Below are 27685 nucleotides of genomic sequence, written 5' to 3' on the forward strand. Positions count from 1 at the left end.
CATAAACGCTGGCAACGGCCACATAAATACAACCAAACGAATGGAAGAGTATATGAAAGGGACATAAAAAATCATAGTTATTGAAAACAAATACAACATATGTCATTCTGGTTATATGAGAATGATTAATTTTTATTTGAAGATGTCCATTCTTACTGATTAATTGTAAGGCAAACAGTGTATCACCGGTATCACACGTAATAAGTTATCAAAGGTACCAGGATTATAATTTAGTACGCCAGACGCGCGTTTCGTCTACATAAGACTTATCAGTGACGCTCATATCAAAATATTTATAAAGCCAAATAAGTTCAAAGTTGAAGAGCATTGAGGATCCAAAATTCCAAAAAGTTACGGCTAAGGAAATATATGCCTGGGATAAGAAAATCCTTAGTTTTACGTAAACTACGAATTGACAGAGCCAAAATAGAAATATGGTGTAAGTATCCGATACACGTGTTCATTTGAGTTAGATGGAACCTTCTCATTTTTGTTGATGGGTATTGTATCGATGACAAATTATACCATATTTTTTCAAACTATATACGTTACTCTTGTTAAATAACATATAACTGCAATAACATCCAGCTGAAATATAAATCGGAAACAAGCTCTCAAGAAACTAATATCGATACGATACGGAAATGAACAGCTTTTAAATGCGAATCCATTCAATCACTGGCATGTGCCGGTTTGCAAAACAAATACAATTTAAAAACTTGGAAGTTAGAACAATTTCATTGAAATCTTAATTAGGAGCGCCCATACATCATTGTCGTGAACCAGTTTGTGATAACAACTACTATATTAATTAGGTAAATAAACGAGATCATGGCTGAATACAAATATCATTTTCAAAAGTTTGCTTATTGCGAAAATATAGGGCATTTCTATTTATCATTTGTGTTTATATGAAACTGTTCCTTTTTACAAAACCGTTTATTTGTATATTTCAAAGAACATATTTGATACTCTCTATAGTATTTATATAGTTCACTAAATTAAATTTAGTTCCCTTAAAACTGCTTTCGGACTTACTTCTTGTACTAAATTATATCGACCTCAACAGAACAGTTGATACGAATTGGGTATTAAGAAGATGCAGGATATGCATATTGGGAGGTTATTAGACTATACATGTATAAATAATGTTTTCCTCTACATGGATTGTTCCTTGTTTACATATACCTACACCTTGTTATCTTTTTACAATACCAAAGAGTGCAAATTAATCCTGGGTTGTTGTTTTTTTTATTTTCTCCAAATTATAATGTGAATTATGTAATATTTAATCACTTTCCAAACTTAAGATCAACTGATACATTTGAACAACATACCAGTAATAGTTTCGATGAGAAATTTACGTGTTTGTGTTGCAAATTTGTATATTTTATATGATGCTGACATCTACTATATCAATTGGCTACTCCCACGAGATCGTTGATGGATACCACTATCATTTGATTAAAAACAAAATCAGAAAATATTTGCTGATTGCGAAAATTAATTTTCTTTGACTTTCCTCTTTATGTGGAACTGTTGTCATATACAAGAAAAATGTGTTTTTTTACAATTTTATACATCCTATTCACGCATATAAACCTTACTTTAGAAAAAATCTAGTATGGACAGCAATATGTTTTTCATGTTTCGTAGGAGAAATCTATTAAAATTTACAGAAAATACAAAACAGAGACGATAGTAAGTTCTCTATTGGTATCTGCCATTGTGTGGACGGTATGATCCTTTTCCGCATTTCCATTTAGCTTACAATTCCTTGCTCGTCTGCCGTGTATGTGTAATATGTAGTTTAGTTGATGGTAAAACTAAGTAAAGATTAAGTCGGGGATTAACTTTCTAAATGATTTACAATAAATACAGGAATTTAGATTTTATTTATTGCTCTATATGTAGAACTTTATTACAAATCAGACCAATTATTTTGTTATGCTATGTATGTGTAATGATTTGAATGCATTACTAACGAAAGTGCTGAAAATGCTAAGTGAAACAATGTTACATGAAATAGAATGTAATAAATATCCCAAATAAAAAAAAATAAGAGTTTATCTTTAGATCATAAGCTGTAAATTATAAGCAGAATGTATCATGTAAACTATGTGGGCATGAATGATTTGGTCTAGAGAGAACATCAAACCAACAATGAGGGTAAAGAATAAGGAGGAAAACATTGTAAAATAAAGAAAAGACGTACAAATTTCAACATATGTTTTTTTATTTCCATTTCCGTCAAACGAATCGAAACCAATTTGTTTACGATACAATCCTCATATGACAAATATTTCGAGATGAGTTATCCTAAATTTAGATACATTTTGTTGCAAAATATGTAGGCCGTGATTGTTCTGAAGAATATCTTATATAGATAAACGTCGAATAAGTGAGTCGTGCTTTTATAATTTCTAAATTACAAACTACATTGATATCACTACCGCACAAGACGTGAAGGGTGAAATGATCCAATATTCATTCGGATCTTAACTAAGATCTATTCATTATACCTAGGAGATGAAAACTACTACAATTTATTTTTATCATTATATGAACGTGCATGTTTCAATATTCTCCCGTTTATCAAATCAAAGGTGTAAATGTTATTTTGAATATCAGATATATGTACTAGTGGTGCAAAAATTTAAAAAAAAAGTTATTTTGCAATAAAGTCAATTTTGTTATCTTATTTCCTACATTTATCATGTATTATATGTCTAGTCATAAAATATATAACTAAATGTTAATATTCGTAGGTCATGTTTTATTCAGGGTAAATAATTGATGCACAATTTGCACTTTCGAAATGCAAGATTTTGTAATGATTGAATGTTAAGATTCTTCATTTTTCGACAAAACATTAATGCTTCTAAGTTTGCACAACCGGAAAATACACATATGCTGGTAAACCTCATTCCATTGGTCGGCTTGGCATGCTTTATAATCTCTCTTGTAGAATGGTTCATTTGTGATATATACACCAACAACATATATGGGTATGGACTGGTTTTTGACAACACTGTTTTACATCCAGTATAAAACACAACAGATAGCTGATTACAATGGTTGTTATCTATTGTATGACAACATTAGAGTTAGACATTGAACCAGTGCTTCCTCTGAAAGTAAATTCATGGAATAACTATTAATCTCATAAACTTCAACATTCAATATTGTCGTAATTCGCAAAGCAACTAAATTCCTTTAAAATTTAAATGTCATATGCATACATCCACACAAACGTACAATAATGAATAAATATATCTTAATCATATTAACTTTGATGTTATTTTGCATTTATAATCGTTTTCACTGTGTATTAGTTTTTGTTTTTGTTTTTGATTTGTGTATACATATGTTCCTGTTAAAAATGACTCTCTAAAGTTCTTTAGAAGTCAGTATGGATAAGTTTCAACTAGATACAGATCTATGAGTTTGATTGTTCTTCTGGTATCTTTCATCTCTGTTTTTTGTTTTTTGTTTGCTGTCTCATTTACCATACATAACCATAAATACATGTCCTTTAACTCAACATTTATATGCATATGTGTAACCTGTATATACTTCGAAGTTTCATGTTCACCGATATTTTCTTCATATAAGTCATCACAATTTAGATTTTATATCTCATTAGGGTAACGTTAAACTGGTTCTCATTAAATCACAGACAACATGTCATGACTTGTCGGAAAAAGTTTATCAATTTTATCATGTATATACCTGGAATCTTTTAATGTCACCGCTTTGGACTTCCTCCTGCTCCCAATTTGGTGAAATGCACTGCGCTATTCTCTGAAATTACAAAGGAAAGCGTCGAATAAGTGAACGGGGTCGTGGGCGACAAAATACATGCTTGTAGCTTATTAATTGTGTATCAATACTTCGAGGGTGTATTGTTGATTTTTAGAAGTGTCAGTCGAAAATTCAAATGAATAAAAAAATAGTAACTTATCAGCAATGGCGTTGTCAATTTATTTTCGACTTGTTTGAATGTCCCTTCGGTATCCTTCGCCTCTCTTTCGTCAACTTTTGATCCTTGACGGCTTATTATTTTCTTGTATATTTTTTTCCTTCTTATGTCAAAAACATGTAATATATCTGCCAATTCTCAGCTGCTTAAAAACGGAATAAGCCTGTCAAATTTCTTTGCCATTATTATGGTTTCCAGTGGGACATCATAAATGGTTGATTATGCCTAATGAATACGGACAGTCGGGACAGTATTGATTGTAGGTCAGTATACAAGAAGGCTACAGTTTGTATTATTCTTAATATTAAAATAGTTAACATATGATTGAATCTACAATAAAACAAAAATTGTGATATGAAGATAACGGCAATAACAAGATAAAACGTGAAATGAATCGTTATTTATCTATTTAATTACAACTATAGATTACTACTATTTTAGGTTAATCACTTTTGGAAAATGTTTAGTTGCCCTCCCCCGTTCCGATTCATTTTGTGATTTTGAATACTTACAAATCTTAAACTTCCAGGAGTCTTTATTATCTTGTAAATTGCAAATATCGGTACAAAAGACATAGATAGTCCACTGATTGTCCATCCTATTATATTGGCGTAGTTAGGGTATGTGTAAGTGCCAAGACTTCCTTTGTATATTAACGGTTGGAAATGCAGAAAGCTTGATATCACAATAATCTTGAAAAAAAAAAAAAATATGTTATGCAATGATTAAAAAAAACATAAGTGAACCTGTTTAAAATTATCAACCAATATGAAAGCATTATAAACATGTTCCAACTTCTTTATACCATCGAACACTAAAAAGAAGATAAAGTAAATGCTTTGATTCAAAAATACTACACCGACCATATGAATACTGTTTAAACCCGCTGTGATTTCAGGTATATCGTGAAGATAATCTAATCTAAAATATAAATAATGTCATCCGTAGAGATATGTCTTGAACGCAGAACTACAACATCAAATACTCAAGAAACCAACCGTTTAAATAAATTCATAATCATATAAAACGGGCTTACAATTGTGTACCCCATACATGTATGTGTTATGTGAACAGAACACTCATCAGTTTCGATCGAATAAAAAAGGACAGTTTGCGCAATCTCCGTGACATTTATGTTATAAGATTTTCATGTACAGGCTCAATATTAAATTGCTGCAACCATGTATATCGAAATTCCACTAAGAAAAAACGAAGGTTTCTTTCATTGTAGCACTATGTTTTCAGCCGTAGATCAGTTTCATTTCCTAGATACAGAGGTATTAAAAAACGTTCCATCATTTCAACATTAATTTGAATACATTGATTATCAAATGTAGGGATATTGATTTAAATCAGGTCACTAGCGTAAGATGTGTTCTTCAATAAATAAAGCATATGTGGTCCCGTTAGGGTATTAGTTATAGTTACTGTGTCTTAATGGTAGCAAGCTAGTTGAATTCATTTTACCTTATACCGTATAGCGGGTTATTTTCGCGGGTGTAAAATTTCGCGATTTTCATTGAACAAGGTATACGAAATATTTTGGCGGTTATTATTTTGGCGGATTAAAAACTTTTATTAATACCTTTGTATGTACAATTTTAATTTGGCGGAATTTATTTTGGCGATTAAGTTCTGTCCGCGAAGATAAGCGAAAATTTGCACCCCGCGAAAATAACCCGCTATACGGTATTGCGAATACTTATGCTAACATGATACACCAAGTTTGATATGAAACAACGTCCATTTTGATGATAATACAACTTTAATGCTAAATTAATACTGTTCAAATCAATTAAGATTTGTTCTGAATATTCTATAGTTGTCATTTACCTGTATAAAAAACATAGTGAAATGTTTGAATGGAGGGACCAAAGATACCATAGGGACAGTCAAACTCAAAAATCGAAAATAAACTGACAACGCCATGGCTAAAAAGGAAAAAGACAACAGAAAAACAATAGTACACATGAAACAACATAGAAAACTAAAGAAAAAACAACCACGAACCCAACCAAAAACTATGGATGATCTCAGGTGCTCCGGAAGGGTAAGCAGATCTTGCTCCACATGTGGCAGCCGTTGTGTTGCTTATGTGATAACAAATACGGAAAATATTCTAATTCGGCAGGTCACATTCTTGAAAGCTACTGAACTTGAACAATATCTGCTAACTAACTAATGCACTTAACAAGACTAAGCATATCTAAATTTAAACTTTTATATTCTAAAAAGATATAGGAAGATGTGGTGTGAGTGCCAATGAGACAACTCTCCATCCAAGTAACAATTTAAAAAGTAAACCATTATAGGTTCAAGTACGTTTTGAAATTCAAAACTGAATGACATGAGGCTGTAGGTATACAGACAACAGACATCCCACATGTTTCCAGTAGGCGATAATCTTCAAAATTTAATTCTGTTCCAGAATAGCTATAGACAAACAAGGACTTAAACCTGGGATATTTCAAACTTTCATATTCAAATTATGCACATCAAAAACTATGCACATCAAAACAAATACAGTATTGTAACACAGAATTTAATGCTCCTTCTGTATTGTCTAAAGAAGGATAACTCAAAGACAAAAAAAACAAACAAATGAAGATACATTGAACATACCATTAGGAATGTAGGTGATATGAATTTCCAGCAAAGTCTCCAATAAAGTCCTGGTCTATGTCCAGTCATCTGATGTATATCAGTACAAAACTGATCTACTCCTGAAAGATAGGGCAATAGTGTTAAATACTACAATAAGGTCGTAGAAAAACTATCTTAGAATTTATTTATATTAAAATTGTGTCGGTTTTTTTTGGGGGGACAGCAGTTTTTGAAAGACACATAGCATTTAAGTTTCCTTTTCACTTAAGTTTAGAATTGTTTTGGATCAGTCTCTTTTCATTGATTTCTAAAATATTAGAAACCCAAGGGACACAAATCATATGTCTATCATCCGGACATGATATTCATCCCGTACTCAGCATTAAACCTTTAGTTTGTCTAAGAGTCTTTTTATGGGTTGTTATGTTTGAAAAAAATAAACATCACAAAAATTCTGAACTCAAGGACAATTCAAAGCGAAAAGTCCCTAATCAAAAGGCAAAATCAAAATCTAAAACACATCCCACGAATAGATTTCAACTGTCATATTCCTGACTTGGTACAAAGCATATTTATTTCTATTTTAGAAATTGCACTTACCGTAAACCCATGCAATAGCAGTGACCTGACATAACACAATGAACAGGAGAGATGTTCCTGCTGCAAATGTATCAAGAATTTTGAATACATACATGCCACCCTGGAAGTGGAAAGAACAAGTAGATTTATATAAACTACATATACATGTACCTAGATGTAATTTATAAAGTAATTATCATTCTATTTAAATGAAGGTATCCAACATGCAATAAATTCACATTTTATATTTCACAAATTGATATATTTTTGGATTTTTTTTCATAAGTTCTTTTTTCAATGAATTCACCCATCAAATTGATTATTTAGTGGTAGTTGTGAAATATGCAAATTATAATCAATTGCATCTCTATGAAAAACATACGATTCTCACTTAATGAGTGTTTTCACTTTTAACTAAATTTATAACAATTCTTGAACTGAAACATTGCTAAAATACAACAATATCTTATTAGTTAACCATACACGCATGGTTCTGCTTACTTTTTTTAAAGCAATAGTTAAAAAGTAGACAGCTATTATTAGCATAAGTACATCAGTTTAATAGTACGCATAACAACGCAATATTTGAACAGTATGTTTACATGGAATGGGTTCATGTGAAAATACATTTTCCAAACACATAGGTCCTGTAAAGAAAGGAATCCCTTTTCTTATTTGCTATAAGTTTAAGTGCATCAAATGCTTTTCCCCAATCCATATGCCTAAAAGGTTATCTTATGTAATATCCCTTTGACGTGGCTCGATACTTGTACATCCGGTCATTGTGTTTTAATGCTATGGTCAATTTTGGTATTCTTATCTTTCAATTTTACTAATATGCTTTATTCATATGTATTTTCGTTTCTTTCTTGACATATTATTTTTACAGTGATTAAGGTTTAAATACAATGTTTACTGCTGTTCCTTTATTTGTTGATATTTTTACATATTATATGTGTTTGTTTTGTTTACAAGTTGTTGCAAATAATATAGAATTGTATGCGACAGTCTTACAAGTGAGAAATCAAATATATGGAAGTTGTTTTCCATTCATTTAAAGTACTTGGGCTTTTAATTTTGTCATTTGTTATGGAGACTTTCCGTTCTAAATTTTCCTTGAAGTTTTTTGTTATTTTACTATGTGATAACGTCACAACAAAGACAGTTAGTTTAATTTCCTTTGTGCAACTTTCAACACATAAGGTTAAATGTTATCAAAACTATTTTAGTAGAACTTCGCAGATGCCTGTTAGAATTGTGTAATTCTCAACTCTGAAAGAAAATTGTCATCTTGACAATTGAATGACATTCACTTCTTTGAAAATACAAATGTGTTTATGGCTTAATTTTTTGGCTTAGCCATGATTTATATGTATTTAGTTATAATGTTTTTACTTTCATAATATATATAAAGTAAAATGTATAAAATCAATAAACAATGATATGTATGTTTACATGACAGTTTACATGTCAAATGCATTTCAAACAACTTACGTAAGTGGTGCAAGGTAAGGAACAACAAAATGCTGAGATTACTATGCACATAGTTAAGATTTCTCTTGTCCAGCGGTGACGGAATATTCTGTAGAACTGGTCCCGAAAACCCGTTAATGGAGATTCTAATCCACCAAACTAAAATGAAGAAATGTTATCAAACTGGTGTATGACAAACAAGAATGTGTCCAAAGTACATGGATGCCCTCCTTGCACTATCATTGTCCATGTTCAATTCAACGTAAAATTGGCATTAAAGGGGAAAAGAGCATACCATAGGGAACATAAGTACTAAGTTTCAAGTTGATTGGACTTCAACTACATCAAAAACTACCTTGTCTAAAAACTTTAACCTGAAACTCGCACTTTCATTTTCTGTGTTCAGCGGACCGTGAAATTGGGATCAAAAGTCTTCAACTTCATCAAAAACTACCTTGACCAAAAACTTCAACCTGAAGTGGAACAAACGAACGAACGGACGGACCAGAAAACATAATGCTCCTCTAATATCGTAGGTGTTCCATCAAAATCAAAACTTAAAACAAAATAAATGTGTTTGTCTTTTGTTTGTTTTTTGTGGGGGTTTTTATCATTAAAACAGGGAGATACTTTACTCAGAGTGAAACAAATAAAAGGATCAAGTAAAAAGACAAATACCAGACAAAGTAATTACTAAATCTTGCTGACGGTAAATTAATTGCCCACAAACATTACACAGTAAATAAAAGACTGAGTAACACAAACTGATGAAAATCGAAAATGCCGAAACATTAGACTCCCTGTTCCATTAGTTGTCTTTGTGGAATGTTACTGATGTCACATCAGTTACCTAAAAGGAAAGGACTCTGGATTGGAACGTTACCGATAACAACTATTACATAGATGTTAAAAAAAAATCACCTAATAATTATTGAGTCTGTCCATAAACTTTCAAAAAGTTTACTTTAACTATACCATTAAGAACCCCTAGTTTAATAGCTCCTGGTACGCATCAACCCTCTATCAATGTTATATTGAAAGGAAACGAATGCAATGGAATATCGTGTCATCAGGAGTTGATAATTCATTCTTCACGTACGTGTTGATTGGTAATTCTAAGATCCAAAATGAAAACAACAAATCTTCTGTTCTTTTGTAAAATATAGTTCTCAATCAACCCACATAGTCATTTTTTTTTAAACATCTTAAAACAACTTGTCAACGTAACCAGACATATAATGTAGAAGCCCACACGAGTTTCGTCTATCTTGGACTCTTTAGAAGTGCTTGAATCAAAATAGTTTGAAGTCTGAATATATTACGGATGTTGAATAGCGTCTTTGTGGGATGAAAACGAAAATAACTGTCGTATTTCGTTTTTTAATATTTAATTATCGTCAAAGTATAGTCACATAATTATGAAATATTCAGAAAGAAGACCTTTTATAAAAGTTGGTGAACATGATTTATTTATAAGTTGTAGTTGGCTTTGGTCAAGCCTTCAGTAATTGCGAGTAATCTTATTTAGGTGCTTGGTATCTATTGTTTTTATGTTAATTATTTTTTCTTACTCGTACCGATAATTTTCGTTAAGCCAATCTATTCCTACAGTGCCGTATAGCGGGTTGTGTTCACAAGGTGTACATTTTCACTTATTTCGCGGAAAGATCAAAGGAATTCCGCCAATTTATAAGTGGACATGCAAAATAATTGATAAAAGTGTAGCGCCAAAATATTTGAACAGCTTATTCAATGAAAATCGCGAAATCATACATCCGCGAAATAACCCGCTATACGGTAATTTTTTATGATTTATTGTTACACCCCTGTCCCATATGATATGTTGAAGGTTCAGCCCTCGCAATCATGATAAACTACACCACATTATGTATGTGTCTGTCCCAGTCAATTAACCTGTAGTACAGTCGTTCAACTTGTTCATGCATTATATATATATTTTTTTATGAATCAGACTGTTAGTTTTCTCGTTTGAATTGTTTTACATTTTTATTTTCAGAGCCTTTTGTAGCTATCCATCCAGTATGAGTTGATATCATTTTTGAAAGCCGTACGAGTCTTTAAGTTACTTACATCTAATGTATTTGAACTCGTGTGGATAGTTGTGTCATTGGCAATCATACCACCTCTGCATATTTGTTTTTTTTGTGTAGAAAAAGTATCTGCCCTGTAACTTACAAGAATGTTTCTAAAGCCAATTTTAAAGTGTATTATTACATACTGCGCTATCCATTCCTAGTGTAACAAGCATAAAAAAGAACATAACGGCCCAAGCATATGATCCAGGTAAAGTAGAGATAGCTTCTGGATAGACAATAAATACTAGTCCGGGCCCTGAAAATATATCAAGTTCACGTAGTCATAATATGAATCATATAATAAAAGACGATCTTTATGATGAAAACAAACTTAGAAACGTATTTATTATGTGTTACTCTAAAAGTCATATATTCCGTATCTACAGAAAGCAGACCCCGTTTTGCATCTGCTTGATGTTATTGTTCATTCACCAAATTTATGCTAAATATGTATTCCCTTGTGAATGCATTCTACACGAAAATATCATATAAATTACAAAGCAATTTTAGATATTAATAGCAAAACAAGAACCTGGTCAATGATATTGCTTTTTACGACATTTTCCTTGCAGTTAACTCAGTAGTATTCCAATCTAGTTAAAATTAACTCTCTCACTCGCTCATTTTTTTAATGCTTGGTCGCATGCAGCGATCAAGCATTACAAAAAGAGCGAGTGAGAGATTTAATTTTAATTAGATTGGTAGTATTCGAGATTCTCTTTATGTTTTTCCAAGTTTGTGAAATCATTGTGCATTCGTTCAATTATTATTGATGATCTATCCAAAGGGAAATGCATAAATTTAACAGTAAACGAACAGAGTGAACACTAAACGAAAATTGATTCAATCGAGTTTAGACAATATATATATATATATATATGTTCAGATCAAAACAACAGTAATTATGACATATATTGTTATTAGAAATACCTTCTTGAGCAACTGTATCAATATGTTTGTGTTGCCGTGTTGCCATGTAACCTAAATATGTAAACACTACGAATCCTGAGAATATACTCGTAAAACTGTTAACACCAGCTGTAATCAAACAGTCTCTGCAATTATACAAAAAAATGGTAATGAGTTTCAATTCTATAGATATAAATATATATATAATTTGTTTACGCTCGTCCCAAGTCAGGTGAGTCTCGCCTTTGTAAGTCTTGTATCTTTTTTTTTTAAGTTCATTTCTATGTTTTGGAGTTTAGTGTGACGTCCATTTTCACTGAAACTAGTACACCTTTTTTAAGGGGATAGATAAAGGCGGTCCCAAGGTGCGGGATTTTCTCATTATATTGAAAACCCATAAGTGACCTTTGAATTCACTCTGCTATTTTATCGGGTTGTTGTCTCATTGAGACATTCCACATTTCCATTCTCAATTTTATAATGACATATTTATTAAAACTTATTGGACACGTTATAGCACGTATATGCCAATATGTTTATTCATTAGAAACATGTGTTTTTGAAATAAAACGAACTGCTTATCAATTATGTTGTTTGTAAATAATAGTTATTGGTAGATGATGAAAAGCCTTGTTTCTACTTTTATGTTCTGGAACAAGATAAACTGGTTATCGACTGATATCTACACTTTGTTCATAGACAGCCGATGAGACCCGATATATAGTAGAATCTGATGAGTCGTTCAATCAAATTACGTGTATATTACTACACATTGTCAACATGATGTTTATTTAATGATACAATCCATGAAACTTTATCGCAAAGAAGAAGGAATCTTCTTTTTTTCTTCCAGCAATTGCATAAAACAATTTGTTCATAGGTTTAAATGAAACCATAGCCTTCAGTTCAAAAGTTTCCATTTTGTATAAAGTCACGTTGATGTGCCAAAATTATTCATGAAGTTAAGCGGAATTGTAATTTATCAAATTGACATCGTTTTAGATATTTTCCCCGTTATGTAATACAATAGATTATATACATTTAGAATAGAAAATTATTTTACGCATTAATTATTGCTTTTCTTTGCTACAGGAAACAAATTGTTCTGTTTGTTTACTTGTTATGATATTTTCCGTTGCAAAGGATCGTCCAACCTCGTTTAAATCTCAAGGGCAGAATTTTGCCCTGCAAAATTGGGCTGTACCGGATGTTTAGGTGAAGTGAATACAAGCGGATTACAGCTTAGGACCAAGACAGGTAAGATCAATATTTTAAACGAGAAACAACTTTAGAAAGAATTTTAATTTATTTTAATCATACGTTTGCAAGACCGATTTTCTCTATAGAATATTATGCAAGCACAGAATGCATATTGTAGTTTAACTGAAAATACAACTATTCGGGTCATTCGTACATACAATTATATCCCGCAAATTACACAAATAGAAACTTATGTGCGGTAGTCAAATACGTGCATGTTGCATTCCGTTACAAACACGGGAAAAACTAAAATTAACCAATGAGTTTTGGGAAAGTAGTATCTACATACTGTCAGTTGTATCCGGTATTATCTTTATATCATATTCAAACCACTAGTCATAATTGCTGATAAAACGGTATGCAATAGCGGATTGGTATATTTCGTAACACTAAGACATGATCAAAATTAAAGCATTCTGAAATACACATTATCAATATACCTGTAACAATTATTGTTGAATTTGTTGTAACTAGCATAAGCTATGTGTGTGCCAAATCCTGCTCCGATAGAAAAGAAAATTTGTACTGCAGCATCAATCCAAACCTGTGATTACAAAAGATAGAAATACAAATATTAAATAAGGCAGTTTAGTATGATCGCCAATAAGACCGCTATCAAACAGAGTTCAAACAACGTTGATAACAAACTCCCCAACAAAATATCCAATTACATTCTGAAAGACCAATTTAAATATCTATTCAAACTGTACATTTGAAATAAAACCACGTGCATTGGACGGGCGTTTATCTTTCATGGTTTTTCCAGTTGCTCACAAAATAATTTTTTTTTGTAATTTGTTTATTTTGCACACAAAGACAATCAAGCAGGATTACACACAGTTTTATAAATGTGGTAGGTTTTAACGATATTTTTATATTGAGAGAGCCATGACCTTTTTCGGGACGTCGGTATTGGGTGTTTTCAAGCTCGGGATTTCAGGATTGATCCTATCGGGATTCGGGAATTCTTTTTTCGAATTCGGGATGTCTGGATTCAAATTTTTTTAATTCGGGCCTCGGGATTTCATGAGGGGTTTTAAGCCCGGAATTTCGGGATCAGGAGACCTCTCTATATTACTTCAACTCTAAATAGCAAAACATAAAACAAAATATATAATTAGTTTTCATACCAGTTATAAAATATGTTAATCACCTAGGACAGATTGTAATAGACTCAAAATAAGTTAATGATGTGAATGCTTATCAAAATCCTGTTGCAGTGATGACCTTAAATGGACGCAGCTTTTGTTTAAGTGCTTTTTTGGTCATTAAGCTCTTCAACTGTTTGTGTTCTTGTACATTATTGGCTCTCCTATGTTTTTCAAGGACGACCCTGACAAAGGTAAATCATAAAAGCGCATCTGACGCATACAATTTATAGTTTTCCATATTAATTTTTTTGGTGATTATCAAAAAGTAAAATCACAAAAATACTGAACTCTAGGAAAATTCAATCGGAAAATCCCTAATCACATGGCAAACCCAAACGACAAAACACATTAGGCGAATGGACACCAACTGTCATATTCCTAACTTGGTACCTTTGATAACTATTGGTACAGGCATTTAATACCACTACGCAAGTAAAATAGTTTTTCGTTTGTCGTTCAAAGTATTTTCAAATTTATAAAAGAACAATAACATAAGGACATATAATAGAACTATAACATAATGACGGGATATTTAAATTACAGAGTCACGTTATAACAACCAAAGAAACACAAAACGTTGCACATTCAAAACACACCAAAAATGATAAGTATTACAAACACATTGGCGGGCCACGTCAAATGGTTATCACAGAAAACACTTCGAACAGTAAAAGTAATATTAATAATATAGTATAGAACAAAGACAAACGAAAGAACAATATAACACGTTGTTCAGATGATTAACAACGTTAGTACGCAGAATCTATACACCAAGACCATCATGTATTAATTGTGAAGTTAATACGGAATATTTAACAAAAAGGTCTTGGTACCTTCAGATAAACGTTTTCAGAAAAAGGACGAGAAGTTCTTAGAGCAGAAGATCCAAGTTGGGTACAATTTAACAACTGTCAGGAAATTAAGCCTTCTTGTTTAAATGGTTTCTTTTCACAATATAAGATACATTGATGTGAAATTACATTGAAGTAGCATCAGTAAAAAATCAAATATTCAAGAATATTGAGTTCATTTTAACTTCAGAGTAAATATAAAATGAATATTATGCAAAAGATGCAAAATTTAAAATAAAAATATAGCGATTGACTGTCCATTATATCTCTACAAATATATTCAATAGTTTAAAGGAATAAAGGCTGGATATGAGACAGCAGTCTCAATAAAACTGGGAAATAGCCATATATTAAAGAAACCATTGACTTCCATCTCGATCAGATATACATAAGACAAAAGATGCACAACCACAAAGAATGTTGAATTTTCTGAAGGACAGTCCACAGTCGCCGATTAAAATTGATGTTTTAAAGATGCCCAATAAAATTCAAAATACATTGGATATGCAATTAGTAGCATCAGTTGAGGTTTTGTATTTTTGCGTTACAGTAAAAGAAAGATAAGTCTTAATTCAAAATGTGATAAAAGTAACGTTTATATCAGTCTTGTTAAAATGCATTTGAACAGTTTGTTGCAAAATCATAATTGTCAAAAACTGAAATTCTCTTATAAATTATGACCCCCAGAATATCGGAATTATAACAACTTTATGGCAAACTAAAGCTGAACAACTGATGTATTGGGGTAATTATGTTGTTTTCTCAAATATTTTATAAAAATACGAGCGTTTTGTTTTGTATGATAATATATTTTATGTACAGCATGTGTTGCAATTGCGCAGTTTTCAAAACAAATTGACTATGTATTGTTAATGTCATTAAATGCTGACTGATTCAAACTGTCTCCCTTGCAAGTAAAATGAACTTTTTTCAACTATCAAGTTAGTGTTTCTTACTAACCAAGGAGATAGTTATAGATTATTGTTAATCATCTCAACGAGATTGATTTTCTCGCTTGAGCTGGTACAGCGAAAGTACTCAAACAAGTACTTGAAATTGTTTCCCAAGACCGTATGATAGGGCGGTGTATTTTTCATTTACATCTTTGTTTATATTAAAGTTTGGTCCACAGCGTTGATTGTGATACATTCGGAAACCGAACGCAGAAAAAATGATCCTTTATCTTCGATTTGATAGAAAATCTTGCAGAATTTAAACAACATATACATGTATGTATTATAAACAATTATTTTGATTAATTTCACAAAACATAACTATTTTTGGTATAAATGAGTGTACCTGTGGATCACCTAAGCGGCTCATATTTGGTGTAATAAAATAACTGACGCCTTCTGCTGCACCTGGCAACATAGCACCTCTGATCAACAGAATAGTTAAAATGAGGTAGGGAATTGTAGCTGTAAACCATACAACCTATAAAAACAAAACAAAGTATTGGCACCTCTGATCAACAGAATAGTTAAAATGAGGTAGGGAATTGTAGCTGTAAACCAAACAACCTATAAAAACAAAACAAAGTATTGGCACCTCTGATCAACGGAATAGTTAAAATGAGGTAGGGAATTGTAGCTGTAAACCATACAACCTACAAAAATAAAACAAAGTATTACAGCAAATGCGTTAATTGATCGAGAACAGTCATTACTGCAGTAAAACTTTAAAAATGTATGAACCCCAAGACTTTTAATATATACTCCCATATTCATCTACAGTAATACATCCATATTACACAAAAAAAGTACCGGTAAAATTTTACAATAAAAATTTTCATTTCACGAATTGAAGGATGTTATAAATTTAAGAATATATAGTAATTGAATTTTAACACACACCTCGCAAAAATCTGTACACCATGTGGTATCTCTTTTCTGTGATCACTAAATGACATTTTTGATTTATTTTGTTTTCGTTTAACCCGAACAACTCATCACAGATACCGGGATTGAAATTTTGTATTTGCATTAAACGAACGTTTCGCCTACAAACAGCTTATCAGTGACGCTCGAATCAAAAAAGTTAAAAAGCACAAATAAAGTACTAAGGTGGAGAGGATTGGGGACCCAACATTTTTAAAAGTTTTGACAAATACAGCTAATGCAATCTGTTCCTGGGGTACAAAAACCTTACTTTTTAAAAAATCAAAGTATTGTGAACAGTTAATTAATGATTATTTATGATTATGACAATATCAATGATAGTTCATGTCAACACAGAAGTGCTGACTCCTTCGTTTGTGATACCCTCGGGGAATAAAAATTCCGCCAGCAAGAGCATCGACCCAGTGGTTACATATCAGACAACCATCAGTTCTAAAAACAAATGCTTTAGTCTTTAAAAGTGGTATTGTAAACGAACGAAAACCCACACAAGTTCTTGTAAATGAATATGAAGTTATAACGTAACAAAGAATATTCACTCTTGCTGAAAGCTAGCTCAAGGTTCATAACCAGTGTTACAAATTATAGAAATAAATTCGTTCTACATTATCAATGTATCAAAATCAATTGCCCCAGCTTTGACTTTTGATACAGATACTAGTAATCGTTTATATATAATTATATATCCATCAATTTTGTACTAATCTAAATAAACGCAAGTGTATACAATATACAATGTGTAAAGACAATCGCAAACTAGTCCCATCTGTTATGCAAACATCAATTAATCATTTAAAAGTTAAATAAAGATCGTTAATATATGATAAATAGTTGATGTGTTTAAGAATATTGAGTTCTTCGTATCTACAAAATTCGAGCAAATATAAAAAAAATAATGTTACGCAAAAGATGCTAAATAAACAAAAACTAATACATTTAATTCTCTATAAAATCTCTGAAAATATCTTCAATAGTAAAAAGTAAAAAAGATTGGATATGAGACAACATTCTCAGTAAATTGGGAAATAACCATGTATTATAGGCTCCGTTGACTTGCACCTACATCAGATATACTAGTACCTTTGACAGAAAATGTAATACCCGCACAGAAAATTAAATATTCTGGAGGACAGTCCGTAATCGCCAAATATAAGTGTTTTTTGAAAAATGCCTAATATTATATTTTCAAAATCTGTTCAAGTTACTGCTATCCTCCAAAGTGTGTCTGGCAATTAAAGGTAAAATGTAAGTATACATTCTGTAAAAAATGTATATATCTTAATCCACATTCAACCAATGCCATGTCTATTGGTCTTTGTTTTACTAAAAACACATCTGATCAAGTACAAATATGGACCAATGCAAGAAAACCTTCTATGGTGCACTCAACTTTATTGACTCAGCACGAGGTTGTTTGGATTATACTGTTTGTTTAGGACGTTTTGTAAACAGGAACGTTGAGTAAAAGGAAATATATTTTTTGAAACTGAAATCCTTGCGCTATCAAACATGATTTGGGTTCAAACTTACTCTTGTTTCTATTTAGATGCAGGTATCACAGCTATCAGTAGAAGAGACGAACGAAAATTATTACACAATCCTAAAGCGATGCTAAATAATATTGTACAAGTTTATGTCATAAGATAAACGTACCTTTCCAGCACTTTTAACACTTTTCCATAAACAAAAGTATAGAATGGTAAACGTTAACATTGTACACAAAGCTAATTGCCATTTAACATTCCCAAGATCAGATATCCCTGTACTTTTGTGGAGTCCTAACATACCACGCCTAAAAAAATATAAAACTCATATAAAAAATATAGGTCATTGTTCAAACGTCAAAAGTTAAAACATTCCAAATAGTGTTAAGATTGTGAGGGAAGGTCGGGCACTTTCACAAAAGTTTACTCTCCGCTACATTTAGTATCCGTGGATTACAAGTCAGGAGTCTGTAAATAAGTGGTTGTCGTTGGTTGAGGTCTGGTCGGGGCTTTTATAACTGACTATATGGCATGGGTTTTGCTCATTGTTTCATGTAATTGTGACATATCAATGTGTAGTTCTGTAGTAGGGATTTGGAACTTTTCGATTTGAATTTTCCTCGGAGTTCAGTAATGTGTGATTTTACTTTTTATTTGGAACTAGTTGGAACTTTGTCTCAAATTTCTATTTTAACAATATAACTTTACATACAGGTATATCGTAGGATCCGTTTATATAAAAATACAAAGATCTATTTAGCATAAATGTGTTAATATGTAGAAATTCTGTTTAGCCTCATTTTCTTTACTTATACTTACTCAAAGAATTCGAACGTTGACGAAACAGATGTATTTCTATTGTACGTTTTGTTGTAGTATGTCTCGTTAGATTCCCACTCAATTTGCCAGCAGTTTTCTGAGTTGAATTCATGATCACATGTCGTCCATGGTAGCCCCGTTGTGAATGATGAAAACATATAATAAAATGACCATGCGATGACCATATTGTAGTAAAAGGCTACAATATAGGCCATGAAACAAGAGGCATAACCAATACCTACAAGTATAGAAAGTGATTATCAGTATCACGTTTTCATCAATTTTCATTATGTATGTGGTTGTCGCCCAGTACATCTATGTGATTATACATTTATAGTAGCTATTCAATTGATACGAGTGGTTATCTTTCAATGGAGGTCAATTGATTTCGTCACATAGTTCCATTTTTTGAAACGACATTTTTGTAAGAAAACAAAGTATTTTTTTAAATTATAAACTCCGCCATTATGTTATAAATACAAATATTTTACACATTGTTTGTGTACTTTGTTATTTAGAAAAGACATGACATTTTTCTTCAATTGGAAAAAAGATATAGAAATTAAATATACTTATATAATGTATCGTAAATAAAAACAATCAGTAGATATATGTCCTATTAACTTTATTATATGATATCAATGTTTATTAACAATTAAACGTTTATGAATTTTCTAACCATTTTAAAGTTATTAAACAAATTGAATTTTCGAGCCATAATTTAAAGACAGCACAAGAAACTTCATTGATTTCAAACTGGATGTCCTAGAAGTAGAGTATAGGCGGATAAATTGAATTTTAAGTTAACGTTTTATTTTCAAACATTTGGGTAACATGGTACTCATGATGTATTTTCGGTAGTTTAGTATCTTTATAAACTGGCATGCTTTTGATCAAAGATATGCTTCCGTTTATTAGTTTTATTAGCTGTGAATTTAGTTTTCAGCAACAGGTGTTTAAATGATGATATTAACATTGCACTAGATCAATAAATAGCAACTGAACCGGTTTGAAAATCTATTTATACCCAAACATCGTTGCATGAAATGTGGATAGTTAATTTTGATATCAAACTTGAATGTGCCGGTGAAGATTATAACATTTATAAACGGATCAATCATTTATAGGTTGAATTTTGACCATAAAGCAGATAAAGACGGTTTGATAAGAAAAAATATTTCAAATAGTTTGCATGATATGTAATTCTTGATACATTCACAACATTCAGTTTTAAATTTAACTGCAAGCTTTCAATTTTTCAATTTAAACAAAAAAGTAAACAACAAAAATACCGACCTCCGAGGAACATTCAATACGGAAAGTCCCTAAACAAATTGGAAAAATCAAAAGCTCAGACACATCAAACGATTGATAACAACTGTTATATTCCTAACCTCGAACAAATATTCTCTTATGTAGAAATGGTAGATAATACCTGGTTTTATAGCTAGCTAAACACCTCACCTTTTCGACAATCGCATAAAAATTCCATTATATTGACAACGATATGTGAACAAAACAAACAGATTCACACAACAAACAGGCATACAGATCAAAATGTCAAAAATAGAGGTACAGCAGGTGTCAACAAAGAAAAACAAAAAGGCATATACAAGAATACAAAATTTACCAAAGCAAAATAACATAGAGATACCGAGCCAAGTCAAATGAATATCACCAATAGTCGACTATAAGTCATATTCACAAAGACAGATTAAATAAAATAGTAATACAACACGTTATTACGAAGATAAACAACGTCAGAACCCAGAAACAATACTTCAAGACCACCATGTATTATTTATAAATTTGATATGGAATGTTTATCAACAAGGTCTTGGTGCCTTCCAATGAATTTTATAAGAAAAAGAACATCAACTTTCGGCTCGGACAATGGTGACGTTTAACAAAGCATTTAGTTTTTAAATCTAACTGCAAGCGTTTAGTTTTTCACTTCAGGTGGTACCTAACACTAGTTAGTGCATCGGACTACTAACACAATGGTTCCTGGTTCGATTCCCGTTCGAGATGAAATTCCAAGAACTCAATTTTCGGCTTTCCATTGACACCATTTGCGAGTATGGTCTTGAGGAAATGATGATAGTCCGTCGGAAGTGGACGATAAATGGCTGACCCGTGTTAAGAGAGATTCATATCTCTTGCACTTTAAAGACACCCTTGTAGATTTCGAAAAAAAAGTAGGCTAATGCCGGTACAAGGCAGCACTCGCACCCGTAAAGTGGAAAAGGATTTATATAAGTTGCAAAACTTGTTTCCCAATCCACTATAAATAAATATGTTTTTAAAAACTAACACTACAGGGAGATAACCCGGTTTTAATCACGTTATGATGTTACGGAAATAGTAAGCTTCTCAATGATCAAAACAACTGTTTGTCAAACTGCTATGTAACCAGTGTAATTTTTCTGATTAAATGGTTGGTTCAATTTTATTTTTTTTTCATATTTTTGTCAAAGGGTCAAAGTAAATGTTTTGTCAAAATTTTATGAAAATTAAACCAGCCAAATTAATTTTAGTGAAGGTGTTGGGTACCACCTTAAAAACTACTTGCAATTGGTTTTTTTTAATTTTATTGCAAGCAATTATCATTTCACTACAACTTATTAACCACAAGTTATAATCACCTTTTCCCTTGGTTAGCGGAATAGACAGATATACATACAATTGGGAAGATAAAAGAGAAATGTTAGCCCTGCTTATAGTTTTTTTATTTTATCTAAGGAATGATTGTAATATTTTTTCTGTCTATGAAGAAATAACATTAAAAAAAATTGGTTCACAGTAGCGGGTTAAGTTAACAGTGTGCACGACATTTTTTATGTTATTCCGAATAAACAGAAAACATAGTACAGTCATTTCTTATAATTTAATTCTAAATTCCATTTTAAACCGTAGAAAACCATGAAAAAACGTTGATGACGTCACGGTCACATAACTAAATGATGTCTATGGGCTGATAATAAAATAACGTCAGCCAATCAGAAGACGCGTTACATCCAAAATTATATTTTTAACAAATACAAGAAATAAAACGTTATGTTACCCAGTCGGCAATACAAAACAAAAGATCAAGTAATAACTTATAATATATTTAATAAAAATCGACAGCATCTACCAACCGTTATATAAACGGATTCAATATCTACTAAAGTGAAATATTATATTGAAATGAAAGAGCGAACTGTGTACATATGTTTTGTATCAGTAAGTGCAGACTTTGGTTTCCCAATAAAGGAAAGTATTTTATTAAACACGAATAACTTTTTCCAAACGGTAACGAAAATGTGCATGTTTAATTAGATAATTATAAAACCACCGTCATAGACTTCAAATGATATGAAACATCTCCCCTTCAATATTGAATGTCTGAATTTAGCATTGAGTACATTTTAATGATGGAAGAAATCAAAAAGACATAAATTGTGATATTGTAAAATGTGCATTTACTTTCGTTTTTTGTTTTAAGATTATTTGCATATTTGTTAACATGTAGAAATCATTCATGTTATACTTTATAGCATGCAATTAGTTTACAGGCGTTACCATTATTGCATGTTTCTAACTATACAAATTACTTTTCATCAAATATATCCTCTTAATTTTCAAACTTCCTAGGTGGTCTCGAGGTATACCTGATTTGACTGCGGTATAATTATATGGTCGTCTTGAATTTTCTCGACAACATACAAACAAATGCCGTAAATGTTTCTTTTGGCGTTATTGTGACCAAATGTCCAAGTAAGGTTATATTCCAATATATACTATTTACTTACTTACTGGTTTTTTTAACGACATTGACTGGCTTAAAAGCCCTCGCACGGTCGGTATATAATATTTGAGTAATTGCATCCGTAAATGGAAATAACGGATTGCTTTGCTATTACTAAATAGAGTTTAATGGCGGCTACCATTGTCGGTAGTGCTACATTGTAGATTGATTTGCAAACGGATGAAAATTATATATACGACGTGTGCCACTAGTGAATCAGGAATCCTTTCTGAGTAAAACCCGGTTTTTGATAGACTTATTCAGTGCAAAGTTATGGTGGATGTTTTCTTGTCTCTTCTTTGGATTTAATGTCAAGTTTTTACTTGATCTTTCTTCTACCTTCTGTTTGTGATTCCCATTCGGCGTAGTCCCCCTTTTTGATGCATGAGTCACTATATGTCTATTATTTTCTCGATGTTCGCTAAATCTTTCTGCAAATTTATTTTAAACTCTCATGTAAAAGACTTCACAAACAAGATGAGTGTTATAGCGTAACCCAGGAAAAAACAAATATTTCAAAAGTAAGATGTGATGATAGTACGCATGCGTTTGAACAATGTTATCACTTAATTTTCTTTAATATCTTTTAGGAGCCAGCAAATCCACTTTAAGCAAATCATGAAGTTAGGAATTTCAAATACTTGTAACGCTGAAATTAAAATGAAGCTTATTTATTTTTTCGTGACGTGCTTGTGAGAGGATTTTACCTTTTTTTATGAACCCGAAAATAAGTTATCAAGGTTTATTTATATTAATAGACCATTGATGTGCTAAATCATTAAATCGTTGTGTTAAAGATTTGCTCTGATGTTAAAGGTGTTGGCTATAAAATTAATTTGTATTGGAAGCTTATATTTTTTGTAAAGACATGAAAATATAGATGATAATACTGCGATTAGAAATATGAAATGGCAATAAAACTAGTTTATGGATCATGTAAGTGGACTCAGGTTGCAACTCCCTCAGTTAAAGGTGACCTTGAATGTAGTATTTATTTGCTCTTTAAATGCCCATATTTTTTTCTCAAAAATGTTTTTAAGTATCCTAGTTAATTGAATGCTTGGACTCTGAATGCATGACTGTGCTTGGTGAAGGTCATTCCAGTAACACGCGGCATTCACATTGCAATCGGTATTATTTGGGGTTTTTGCACAATGTGTCCTTATGAATACCCTATTAATTTTACCTTTGAACAAGGGCACCATCTTCCAGACATGTATAGGTCCTTCTTGTGTAAACTGTCCCATACTTAGCTCCATGAAGAACACTGGAATGGCTCCAAATATAAGTACAGTAAAGTACGGAATGATAAAGGCTCCTAAAACGAAAAGTTAATGTCGATGTTTATTTAAAATCGAGTTTTTTTTAAAGTTTACGCATATTTGTTCAAGAAACAGTATTTGCTATGTCAGTCAAAGTTTTAGAGAAACAAGATTGTTGCAGCGTTCGTGTCCCTTTTCAGAAATAAACATGATTTTATTTTATCATTTTTATTACTTGAAATTGACTTTTCTATTTTGAATATTTGTTGTTTTCTTTGTCTAAAGGACGATTACAGATATAGGAAGATGTGGTATGAGTGCCATTTAGACATGTTTTTCTGTTATATGTAATTGAGCTCGAACAGTTTAGCCATCACTCCATAAACCAAGTAATATCTCTCCGACATTCGCCACAACAAACTTCATTTATCTACAACTGGACTATCAAGACCAAAAAAGAAGATGTGATTGGATTGCCAATGAGACAACTCTGCACAAGAGAACAAATGACACATAAGCAACTATAGGTCATCGTACGGCCTTCAACAATGAGCAAAGCCCATACACACAGACATTAACAACTATAGGTCATCGTACGGCCTTCAACAATGAGCAAAGCCCAAACTACATAGTCAGCTATACAAGGCCCCGAAATGACAATGACAAACAATTCAAACGAGAAATCTAATTACTTAATTTATGTACAAAACATGATCGAAAAAGAAGTACGTAACACATTAAAAAACAACAACCACGGAATAATTAGTTTACAATGTATTAACATAAGAGCATAAAAGATTTTAAAAGATAAGGAATTGAATATTGAGATTAATAAAGCGTCTGAAACTATTTGTTTTATTTGTAAATGGAAATAACGGATTGCTTTGCTATTACTAAATAGAGTTTAATGGCGGCTACCATTGTTGGTAGTGCTATATTGTGGATTGATTTGTAAACGGATGAAAATTATATATACGACGTGTGCCACTTGTGAAGCAGGAATCATTTCTGAGTAAAACCCGGTTTTTGATAGACTCATTCAGTGCAAACTTATTGTGGATGTTTTCTTGTCTCTTATTTGGATTTATTGTCAAGTTGTTACTTGATCTTTCTTCTACCTTCTGTTTGTGATTCCCATTCGGCGTATTCCCCTTTTTGATGCATGAGTCACTATATGTCTGTTATTTTCTCAATGTTCGCTAAATCTTTCTGCAAATTTATTTTAAACTCTCATGTCATCGTACGGCCTTCAACAATGAGCAAAGCCCAAACTACATAGTCAGCTATACAAGGCCCCGAAATGACAATGACAAACAATTCAAACGAGAAATCTAATTACTTAATTTATGTACAAAACATGATCGAAAAAGAAGTACGTAACACATTAAAAAACAACAACCACGGAATAATTAGTTTACAATGTATTAACATAAGAGCATAAAAGATTTTAAAAGATAAGGAATTGAATATTGAGATTAATAAAGCGTCTGAAACTATTTGTTTTAACTGCGGAAGAATAAAGTCATTATTGAAAGCATTTAATTTAATTAAAAGCTCATCTATAAATCTGTGTCTTCAACGTAGAATCAAAAATCGAAAGACAAATTTATAGAAGCTTGTTTGTCAATCATTAAAGTTTCTGTAAGGAAATAACTTAGGAATCACAAACTATTATTATCATGTTCCAAACAAGCTTTGATCCGACTTTTTTTTAACAGCTCACATGCATACATATCAAATGCTTATATCACGGTCATTTGATTGCATATCAGACAACTCTCAACAAAGATCAAATGACACCGAAATTAACAACTATAAGTCACTGTTCGGACTTCAATAATAACCAAAGCCCATACCTCATAGATAGCTATAAAAGACCCCGAAATGACAAATGTAAAACAATTCAAACCAGAAAACTAACGGTCTGAAACTTGTTATGATACACTATCGTCTTTGTTTAGACTGCTAGACTTATGAAATTAAATTATTAACAAAACAGTTGCATTTATAAAGTTCAATATGATATATAAATGTATGCAATGATATAGAATGGTATTAATTACCATGTAAATGACACGTAAAAGAAGATGGTATGCCCGATAAATCTTTGAAACAGATGGTTTTCTCATATATGTCAACTCTGATAGATATAATTACTTAAAGACATTAATCTCGGTGAATGTGCTCGCAAAAAATATGACAGGGAAATATCTTGCGAGGAACAACTATCATAATACTACTCTCTTTGACAGAAGAGTCGTCTGAGGTTGCTTAAAATTTTTAATATACAAAACTGAAAAAGTTCTAAGCAATTCAATCATCTATTGATTATACGGGGGGGGGGACAATTGTTTTTATGTTGTTTTTAAGACTCTAAAATGTGAATCATAGTATTTTTTGTCTACCTAAATTCTTCGCAAATTAATAAGATAATGCACACTTGATGAATAACAATGACAAACAGTACTGCATGACTACTTTTTGTTTCAATTGACAGCAAGCCAACAAAAGAAAACAACACTGGAATACTTACGGTAGGTATACATAATATTGTATCGGGCTGCAAATGATGTATATGCGCGCCTAATCCTACCTCTACCCTGAACAGTGGTAGAAAAAAAACTATAAAATTCTGATTGAAAGGACTCCTCAGATCGGTGATTAACATTGAAACAATAGCAAAAAACATTAAGCGTAATTTAAGGGTAATTTAAGCAAGTATTTTATACACCAAGAGATTGTGAACGCAGGAATACTTTCATACAGAACTATACCTACCGCCACCGTTTTTATAAGCTAGATATGGAAATCTCCAAACATTGGCCAAGTCAACTGAATATCCTATTGCTGCTAATAAATAGTCACTTTTCTTCGACCAGTTTTCCACTGGGAATTTTATTTCGCCGTCATCTTTTACATTCGGACTCTGAGACTCATGTTTATCTTTTTCACTGTTAGAGTCCTGTGTTTCTTCGTCTTTTTGATCTTTAGGTGGATCTTCATTTGGATCATTGTCGTTCGGAATATCACCGTTACTACCCGTGTAAACTTCGTTCATAATAACTGTGTCGTGCGGAGGTATTTGATAAGTTTCGTAAGAAATTCCATTTGTAAATTTGTCTTTTATAGGTTGTAGTTCTATCAATCTATCTTCCTCTGCCATTATATTAGAATTTTCATCACCTATAGGATCACCCTAAAATCATAATAGTCTTCGGTAATAAATTGAATAATTACCACCATATATATATATACTAACAATTCAAAGGTATAGATGAACAATCTAACTCTCAAATACATGTATTCCAGATAAATAACATCATTACTGTGTCTTGAAATGTTCTACATGGACACAGACACATGTAAATAGTTTCAAACGTCATTTCATTCTGTAAGATTTTGACAAATTCATTAATAGTATGGTCTTGTTTCTGAATCCGTATGTACAACGTTTATGTTTGTCTGACTTATATTGTCTCTTTGCGAGATTGTACAGTTCATACACGGCGGTACAAACTATGAAGCGT

The 27685-nt window shown here is 31.7% G+C and overlaps 1 protein-coding gene across 1 annotated transcript in view; it reads right to left on the bottom strand.

Annotated features, from left to right (window-relative positions):
• Positions 1-2255: 2255 nt before the first annotated feature.
• Positions 2256-27685, bottom strand: part of LOC134698894 (sodium-dependent noradrenaline transporter-like) — a 40406-nt gene continuing 14976 nt past the window's right edge. Inside the window, exons 2-15 of the mRNA XM_063560572.1 lie at positions 26937-27354; positions 24083-24214; positions 19107-19344; positions 18457-18595; positions 16205-16339; positions 13344-13447; positions 11665-11789; positions 10878-10990; positions 8660-8797; positions 7187-7286; positions 6605-6705; positions 4495-4674; positions 3733-3804; positions 2256-3131 (exon numbers count right to left, since the gene is read on the bottom strand). Coding sequence (XP_063416642.1) covers positions 3108-3131; positions 3733-3804; positions 4495-4674; positions 6605-6705; positions 7187-7286; positions 8660-8797; positions 10878-10990; positions 11665-11789; positions 13344-13447; positions 16205-16339; positions 18457-18595; positions 19107-19344; positions 24083-24214; positions 26937-27354 — 2019 coding nt within the window. The 3' untranslated portion in view covers positions 2256-3107. The remainder of the gene's footprint in view (positions 3132-3732; positions 3805-4494; positions 4675-6604; positions 6706-7186; positions 7287-8659; positions 8798-10877; positions 10991-11664; positions 11790-13343; positions 13448-16204; positions 16340-18456; positions 18596-19106; positions 19345-24082; positions 24215-26936; positions 27355-27685) is intronic.

This window comes from Mytilus trossulus, unplaced genomic scaffold (assembly GCF_036588685.1).
Source record: "Mytilus trossulus isolate FHL-02 unplaced genomic scaffold, PNRI_Mtr1.1.1.hap1 h1tg000024l__unscaffolded, whole genome shotgun sequence".
Taxonomy (NCBI): domain Eukaryota; kingdom Metazoa; phylum Mollusca; class Bivalvia; order Mytilida; family Mytilidae; genus Mytilus; species Mytilus trossulus.